Raw genomic sequence first — 9,674 nt, 5'->3', positions numbered from 1 at the left:
AAACCCGCTTCAACTTTGACAGCTCAGGAAGTGAGCAGGAGCAATTACTGAAGACACCCCTATCTCATTTGTCCTACAAAGAAAAACAAGAAAAAATTACCAGTAGACAGTGGAGGTGGGCAGGGAGGGAGAAAAACAAATGTGATAACAAAGGCCTTTCAAGTCTTGGGTTTGTTTCCTACAAGTATTATGAATTTAACACTGTGCATACTGACTGCTTTAAGCAGTCATTAATACAGCCATTTAAATACAACATTTACAACCGATCTCTGCAGCAATTAGTCAGTGACAAAGGAGCCCCCGTGTTCAGCTTGCAGAGAGGGCTACAGATACAGCCTTTGAAAAGATGATGGAACCACTGCCCACTTTCTACTAGTGCTTAAGCTGCTCGTGTTTCTCCCTGTCGCAACAGCAGGCCAAAACAGTACCCTGCCCACAGAAGAATGAAGACAGCCAGCCTGTTACTGGAAGGGTATTTCCCACATGGTGATAATCAACACACCACAGATGAAAAGTACCTACAACCAACTGTACACATCCTTTCTATCACTACATCTACCTCAAAGCTACTAAGCAAGTACTGGCCAATTCCTGTCAAGCAGAATAACGCTGGCCAAGCTTCACCTGCCTGTCTCACAACAAGAGCACTAATTTGTCTGGTTTCTCTTCAGCAATACAAATTTTACAAAACAAATCAGAATTCAGTTGATTTTTAAAAAATCTGAATACACTGCTCAATTTCAATTCAAAGATACAGGAATATGGAGAGAAAGGAAAATGTACTTTTTGATACAGCCTTAGAAAGAATAGCTTAGAAAAAAGTAGTGCTTTATTGTGAACAAGCAGAATTTGTTACAATTGAAAAAAAAACCACTCACTGAGCTACTGCTGGAGGTTGAAGTTCCGTGACCTTCTCTATTGGTGCTGGGTTTTGGAGAACTTGGGGGTGTCCGGGAAGTACATACCAGATGAACCATGTGATACTCATCTTGCTAAAAATTAAGGAAATTGAAGAGCTAAAGCAACAATATTTGAGAAATTCACAAACAAAAACTCTTTAAAAATCCACTTTCAAAGTTGAATTTGCATCAGTAAAGAGACATGACACAAAATGGAGAGGCCATAAAATGGGAGCACAGCACAACCTACTGTTTCACAGCTCCTCTTTTCTTAAGTGTCCACAGCAACACATCGAACATTCACTTACCCTTGGTTTTCCCTAGACCTGCAGTATAGCAGAGCCAAGAGGAGACCACACAGAAACGTGAGGGAGGAGACCACAAGCTTTAACCTTTCCTTTGGAAAAAATCTCAAACCCTTTTGAGGGCTCAGTTTCCCTACGGTTCAGAATGCTTATATTTGTGTTGAGATCTAATGAAGCGTTAGTAGATAAAGACATCGGGTAAATTAAAAATGTAGGCACTGCAATTCCACAGGCAGACCATGGTAAGAAAAACATCCCAGCCACTGCCTGCACCTCACTGCAGTCTAAGCTTGGCTCAAGCCTCACCTGCAGACACCCAACTGAAGAGCCCCTGCAGATATTCCACCCTCGGGGAATGTTATTCAAAGCACTAGATGGGACTTGAGTAATCCTAAATATTAAAGTGAGAAAGTGAACGAGCGGCACCACATGATGCCACGTCAGCATGCAAACGATCAGCCCGTGCCAATTCGTCATGAATATGCTCCCCCCATCGAAGTGGATGCCGTAACAACTTCCATCAGAAGATGTTTCACCGAACCACATGGAAACACCACACCTCGTATCAGCATGCCTGAAGCTGATATGGCCATAGCACAAGAACAGCTATGGCTGCATATTCAAATTGCATGCTACAGCTTCCTCAATAACCAAATTTTAAACAAACAACAGCAAAAAACCCCACCCCATTCTCTTCTGAAATCAGCAAGGTGCAGCCAAGCTGCAGGTTTTAATGAGATGATATTTAGAAATACCATGTTTGGAGCTTTTAGTCTTTAGGAATAAAGCAAGCTGGATAATGCTCCTATACTGTGCATTACTGCTAGCATGGCCTGTCCATACCCGCAGTCATTAGAGCCCTCTGCAGGTATCGGCTTCCAGCCCCGAGCACAATCTCACTAGTACATCAAGTGTAATTTCTTACCCGTCCATGGTGGTAAGCAATGATCAGAGAGCGTTGAACGCAGCTGAGCGTTCTCTCCACATCACAAACCTTTAACCAGACTAGTTACCTTCCCCCACTCAGAAAGGCAAAGGAAAGGCAGACATCTTCCCTGTAAGCTCACAGAGTACAGCTCTATTTGGTGTGATGGATTGCTGTAATATATTTCTATTTATACATAACGTGTTGGACATCACTGAGCTTGAAGAGTGCCACAACTTCCAGCCTCAAGGGATTTTCTAGCTGCAAAACGACCCTGCTCAAGTACCAAAGAGCAAGTACCATAAAGCTAAATTGAGAGATTCAGTGAAACCTCAGGTAACATTAGGAATTTATAGCTAAACAAGCAGGAAGAGAATGAGATTGAATTTTGAAGTAACCATATCTTTTTTCTAAAAGCTCTTAAAAGCTGGAGCACAAAAAAACCCTCCTCTTCTTCCAACACCAATTTTTAACTTTGTGCTTAAAGACTGATGAGTTTGTTTTTAGATTCACTAGATTTCCTTAACTAAAACCAAGGCCTATACCTACTAAAAATGCATTACAGTCAAATAAGGCACCTGTATAGTGAGGGAAGACACGAGTTAGGCAAAGTTTCTCTTCTAGCACATAAGCAAGGTTTGAAATCATGTTTCTTAGAATTAGTCTGCTGTAAGCAGGCCAAGCGAATTTTAGGGATCCATACCTCATTTTGTCCTTAACAAGCAGAACAAAGCTCTGAGCTAAGTTATACAAGCTTCTCCATGACCTTTGATGTGGTACAGGACATCCACTGGCTGGCAACAGTCCCACTCCAGTTTTCTGCACATTGATTTTTACCTCAATACATTACAAAAAAGTATCATTCCCAACACCCAGCTACCATATGACAGAATTTACCTATTTCATAGGACTAAAAAGTGTTTAAGTATTTAGCAAACACTGCTACTGAAGCATCCTGATCTGTTTACAAGTTTAAAGACTACTCAAACACAATGCATTATGTTTTCTGTTACCACCAAAATTGAAACAAAGTTCTTATTAATCTACCCTAAATATCATCTCATTCTACACATTAAGAATTTTGCTAACTGCCTGAAGTCCCTGTTACTGGGTAGCATCAATCCACACCATGTGAACCAATTTGAGAACCAAGTGCATGTATTTCAAGATTTCCAACATGAGATGCCATGCGTATTCAGGATTTGTCTTTAGTTTAAATGTTGATTGAAGAATCCAAAGTTAAATTATTAAAATTATTGTTTTCAAGATGAAACAGCAGAGTAAATTTTTAAAAAAAGAAAAAATGCAAGAACCAACAAACTTTCAAACATTATCAGGAACAGTTACTAGCTGATGAGCGTAAGATGTAAGGAAGATAAAAGGAAGACTTTTTTTTTTATACTGAGGGTGGTAAAACACTGGCTCAGAGAGGTGGTAGAAGCCCCATCTCTGGAACAATTCCAGGTCAGGTTGGACCTCGGGGCTCTGAGCACCCTGCTCTGGGTACAGATGTCCCTGCTCACTGCAGGGGGGCTGGGCTGGAGGAGCTTTAAAGTCCCTTCCCACCCAAAGCAGTTTGTGATTCTGTGAATAAAACCAGGCCAACGAATGGCTTCCCGAGCAAAACCCTGCAGGAATTAATAATTCTGGTTTTGCAAATTAATTTACAACATAGTGGGAACTGTCCGAAGAAGTCACTCTACATGTCGCTTACATACTTGACTTGCTCTCCCACCATCACAAACATGCCTAAACCCACAAGTACCACAATCCTACATACATTTTCCAGAAGGTATCAACATTATATGGTTACATCTCTCAATATAACAACGAAAATTTGAAGCTAAACACCACAAATCTAAATTCCTCTTTCCCCCAAAGGGGATTTGATCAAATATGATACGGTGTTGATATAAAGCTTACTTTTCTGAGAACATCTTTCAGCTGCAGATGATCAGGAAGCAGTCTGCCAGAATACACCAGCCTCTGATCCTTTGTGGACTAGGAGATGGGACAAAGAAAGGAATTTAGCTTTTTCCTGCTGTATGCATATACAGCTGGAGACAACATTTGCAGATGAGAAAATCCCTCATAATTCCAACCACCAACAGAGAGCCTTAAAAACATTTCGGATGCTTCACAAGTGCAACTCATAAATAAACTCTGACAAAGAATTCAGCTACTATGCGCTCAGCAAGAGTGCCACAACAATTTACAACCCTTCATTGGCAAATGCTGCTCAGGTAATCTAGCAAGTATATTCCAAAATTTCTTTCTTTTAAAGAAAGTTTAACTCTTCACCCCAATCCCATGCCCAGGCACTTGCTAAAAAAAGTACATGGAAAAGCACCTGAGGCAAAGAAAAAAAGAAACAAACCCAGAAACAGTAGCTAAAATTTGCAGAAAGGCATAAATTTCAATCTTTTTCAACACAGAACTTCTGTTCTTAGTTTCTGCTCCAACTCCTCCCCATCACCACCCCCCCACCCAAAAAAAAAAAAAAAAAAAGAGTCACAAGAGAAAACAAGGAGGAAAGCATTAAAAAGCATGAAGCAGCAAAAGGATTTTTTTTTTCTTAAGGCATCCTTCAAACTCTGGTAAGCTTTTTTGCCAGTTCTTATACCTCCACAGCTTAAAATAACTTAGCAATGCAAAAAAAATTTTTTTTAAACAAATGATATGCTATTCATAAGGTACTAACTTCTAGATGAAACTCTTTGCCAAAGGAAACAGTCCCTGGTACCTATCTACAGCAAGACACATAAGCAAATGCTAAATGAAGAAATCTAACCGACCATCAGCGAACAGACATGCATTATCAGCACGAAACGTTTGAAGAATTTCCCTACCATGCAAACAGCTGTCTTACAACATCTCTCCCAGCCCCCTCTCGCCCCCTCTGCAATCTTATTCATGCTAACACTAAGACACAAATACCCGAGGTCCAGATCTCTGCAATCAGAAAAAGCTTTCACACGAATTTTGAGATTTTTTTCTTGCCACAGGCTTTTACAGATCCCCAATAACTTAATAAAACATAGAAAAGTTGTAGAACTTGTTTTTCCCTGAAAAAGGACGGTCATTTCACTAGAAAAAAAAATTATAGACACTCAGAGTGAATAATTGTAAAAAGTAGACATTAAATCTGAGAAGCTTTTAATTTTTTCCCAACTCATAATAGTAATTCATGATTAAATACATGCTTCTAAAAAATGTGTGCGTAACATGCCACGTACAGCACAGAACTCTTTATCCCTTCTACTGAATAATTTTCTACTCTTCTGCATTTTTCTGTATTTTTAATGACAAGAAATAATGAGGTTAATACACAGTTTTTGTAACACAACACAGGGAACTCGTTATTTGCAGCCCTAATGGGTAAAATACTGCAACGAATTCAACATCAGTGCTGTACTATTTCTGTTTTATGTTTAGAACAACAACAAAAAATGCCTCTCTGACTCATGACTTTCTTTTGAACTACAGCATTTTGGTCGCTCCTTTCGAGCGGGAACAGGCTGCTAACAGAACAAGCTTCCTTGCATTTTGTATTTGGGAAAGGCCTTCTCAGAAAAGTTAGAATTTGCAGCGTGCATCGAGATTACAGAAGGCTTTGATGTTGTAAATTAGAAACTCATTGCTTTAGAATGACCAGTGAAGCCAGAAGAGGAGTCTCAGAAACCTTGCTTCTGAGATAGATTAGCTGGAGATTAACTGGAACAGATAAGCAGTTAAAACAAGACAGGCAAAACTCAACAACAACAAAACACCCCAAACTCCAGATCTTTGTATCACCACCCAACACGGCCATGGAGCACTGTTTGGCTTGTCCCACCCATAATGCAGCTTTCTGCATGGTCAAATACAGATTAATCTCTTCAGTACCTTAACCATGAACCTCCCCTCAACTGCATCTCGTTAAGTATCTTCTCAAACACAAGTAGTACAATTTTTTTATATGAACACAGAGAAGAAACTGCTAGATTAAAATGACCCCTCGAAGCTGACTACTACATACCTCCAGAAACATGCTACAAAAAGAAAAGGCTACACACACGTTTAAGCACTGTTAATCATGTTAAGCTAGAGACATTAACTGGGGAAGATGAAGTCTCAAACCCCACGCTCCTCCCTATATAACTTCAATACCTAACTCTGCACTGCAGGATTATCACTTGCAATTCTCAGGGCAAAAGTCAGCCTAGAATTCTGAAAAGCAGATGGAAGAAGAGGTGATAAATGCGAAAACACAGTTATTCAGATATATGCCAAAGCAAACGGAAAAAGCATTCAACTCATCCTCTGCCAGAGGAGGGTCACTACCACACCTCCTGCTTCAAGGAACAGCATGCTCGCTGCTAGCCCAAACACTGAACTGGGATGGAAAAACACTTCAAAAAAAGATCTAAGCAGAGCAGCCTCGTTTTCAGAGGCAAGCCCATAGCATCAGATAAACCGATTCTAGAGCCTAAAGTTCTAGATGGAAGAGATATTTCAGATCATAATCCAGAAGTTACGTATTTAAAACTAAGACTTCAATGGCTAGTGGGTTTTTTATCTCCATGTGACAAACCAGACTCCTTTCCGCAGCGCTCAGCCCATGTCAGCTGCACCCAGCACACCACCAAACCCACCAAAGCCACGCTACTGCAGTAACTTCCTTCAGAAACGCAATCCTTCAGCTACCCTGCTGCAGCCACATCGTTTTGGTCACTCGGCCTCTGTCCCATTCTTCCACAGGAAATAAAAATCGAAACCACCTCATCTGGTTAGAACTGTGGGCAAAGCATATGCCAGATGACAGGTCCTACAGGAAATGAGAGCAGCAGCTTGAGATCGATGTTTATGGGTGTAATCGATGCAGTGGTTAATACACTGAGTGTCAGATGTGCCAGATGGAGACATGCAGGTTGATTTTCTAAGTTCTCTTAAATAAACTTTTCATTTAGGGATATTAAGCCTGCAGTACTCTGGCTATGAAAAATTGGTTTGGTCAGGGAAAAAAGAACAAAAAAACCCAACTGATGAGCATGAACCTGCGTATAGACCCACAAACTAATTTAATAGTGTTTTAAACCCATTTAGGTTATTCAATGACAGACTTCAGTAAGTCTACCAACTTTAAAAACAACAAAACCAATTTAAATCTGCCTATACTTGCAATTTGTACATATTTAGCCAAGCTGCTTATGCAAATAAATCTGGAAAAATCACAAACGACAGTGCCTCGAGGCCCAGCTTCTCATCTGCCTATTTTAACCACCTCATTCTCAGAAGATACACTCTCAATAAATATTAAATTTAAGGAAAGCATTTACAGTTACCATCAGTTTAGCGACTAATTCACAGAGGAGTGTAGAATGGGGTACAAGTGATATGTTAAAACCGGAAAGACTGTGTAGAGCAGCGATAGCAACTGATTTCTCTTTTACACCCTGAACTTCCAGAACACCGCAGTACCTGTGCAGAGCATCTATGTTCTGATGTACTCTCTCACTCTTAAAATAGCCTTGTATTAGAAGTTATTTCCAGGACCTGGAATATTCAGGGAATGCAGAGAGCTGATCAACCAGCTTTTGACACTGATCTAGTTTAAAAAGGAAAAAAAAAATAAATAAAAAGGGCAGGGGGAGCTCCTAAAAGCACAAAGATTTTAACAAGTCTACTTGCCATCAAAACCCTATCAAGCAAAAAAAGACACTTCTCAGTTTTACTACACATAGGAGACATTCTATTAAACACCTTTCTGCTCTCCCGTGTTACTACTGTCATTGGAAGGGTTCTATGAAATATTGCCTTCAATTACTAGTTTAACTGCAAGTACAGTAAATCCAAATTAAAATGGAATTACTGAGATAAGTTTCACTAAAGAAACTCCCCATTCTTGAACCCAGAACCATTCTGGGGATTCTGAACTTTAATAGTGCAAGGCTTTTTCAACACAAGATGTTCCAAAAAACTGAAATTTCACGTTATCCTATTTTAAACCTACAGCGCAACATAAAAGCCTCCTGTTCATCAAGGATTCTTTCTAAAGCGCAACTCAGCAAGACCACAGAATGAGTCAGAAAACCAGTGTTTAAACACAAATACGTCACAGGAGGAGATTCATTCTAGCGAGGAGGAGGAAGCAGCAATCAGCTGAGGTCGCCTATTTGTTTCCTTCAACGCAGCCGGGCATTCTCAGCAGAGAATTACTCCCAGCACTAACTAAATCCACAAACTCTCAAACACTGCTTAACAGATCTCAAAGTACCAGTGACGCAGCCAAAGTTGTTGACTGCTTTTCTTCTCTCTCCAAAAGGCAGAAACCCCCTTTGAGACACAAAGCTACTATTTTCCTCTCCCCCTGCCTAAAAAAATCATCAACAATGCCAATAACTCTTCTACAGAACTAGGGGAATACTGATTATTCACAATATAAACACAACCTTTGGCCGATGTTTTCTACAGCAAGTTCTAGGCCCGGCTTGCTGCTGTATTGCGGAAACAAATTCACTCCGTTTATAGTTTTCTGGAACAAATTTTCACATACACTGTGCTGTATGACTGCCATTCTAATCAGGTACAGTATTGTCCTTCTATTACTATCAGTATGTTTTTTCCCCAGCCTCTTTTTAATTGCCAAATTTAGAACTTAAACGAATTTACGAATAAACCCTATTCTCCTCTGAGAACAGAAAAACCTATAGGTCCTTCTGTGAAGTTTCAAAACAGTCACAGCTGTCACAGATGTTTGTGGAACATCTGAGGGCAGTTTTCTCAGCACAACCTCAAAATAAAAAAAAAAAAAGGCTTTTCAAAGAGAAAAAAGAATCATTCTGGACGTTGTTTAACTGCGTGTTTCAAGTAATATTCTGAATACACACCCATCTGTTCCACACCTGACTGAATCCCCTAGACTGTGGTAGCTTCCAGCTATATCACCTATACTGCAATGAGACACAGCTCTTACAGAAATCAGTGTTAAATTCAGTTAAGCACATCTAAATTCCAGTTCCTAAAAAAGTTAAATGGAGCCTAAGCATCTTCGGTGACGCCACCTGAAAGGTGGATGTTACGCTGTGATCTTACACCGTACAAGAAGAGCAGCTATTTATATTGCCAGTGTCCCTGAAAGCAGAGAGCCAGGCATCGCTTTCACACGGCCAACTCCTTGGCAGCGGCACTCTTCATTTATTTCGCAGATTACCCACGGAAAGTCTTGACCGACTGTCTGCAAGCTACCGCGGTGCCAGTCTTACCGACGAGGAGGAAGGGCTGGCCCACGACTCACCGGCTTACTGGGGTAGACTACGGAGAGGTGAGACTTGAGCTTGCCCACAGTCCAGTCCAGAAAGCAGTTAATGGTCTGGTCGGTGTATTTCTGGTTGGGTGCCTTGATGATGAGGGTCACCGGGTGATCCACGACGCTTTGGTCCATGCTGCTCGCCGACGCGGCCGGCCCTGCCCCCTCTCTTCTCCCCGGGGAGACGAAGCCGCTCGATCCTCCGGGGCGCTCCGGGAGGGTTCAGCGGCCGGGGGCGAACTTCCCGGCGAAGCCGG

General features: G+C 41.0%; 1 protein-coding gene across 2 annotated transcripts in view; it reads right to left on the bottom strand.

Annotated features, from left to right (window-relative positions):
• Positions 1-9,638, bottom strand: part of HERPUD2 (HERPUD family member 2) — an 18,488-nt gene extending 8,850 nt beyond the window's left edge. The window contains exons 1-3 of one of the 2 annotated variants that reach the window (XM_010136939.1): positions 9,406-9,638; positions 4,053-4,130; positions 879-992 (exon numbers count right to left, since the gene is read on the bottom strand). In XM_010136939.1, coding sequence (XP_010135241.1) covers positions 879-992; positions 4,053-4,130; positions 9,406-9,552 — 339 coding nt within the window. In that variant the 5' untranslated portion in view covers positions 9,553-9,638. Of the gene's footprint in view, positions 1-871; positions 993-4,052; positions 4,131-9,405 lie in introns of both variants that reach the window. The other variant, XM_010136940.1, reaches the window with a different exon arrangement.
• Positions 9,639-9,674: the final 36 nt, after the last annotated feature.

This window comes from Buceros rhinoceros, unplaced genomic scaffold (assembly GCF_000710305.1).
Source record: "Buceros rhinoceros silvestris isolate BGI_N320 unplaced genomic scaffold, ASM71030v1 scaffold31635, whole genome shotgun sequence".
Taxonomy (NCBI): Eukaryota; Metazoa; Chordata; class Aves; order Bucerotiformes; family Bucerotidae; genus Buceros; species Buceros rhinoceros.
Note: the sequence above shows the minus strand (reverse complement) of the source record. Positions and strands in the feature narration are given on the sequence as shown.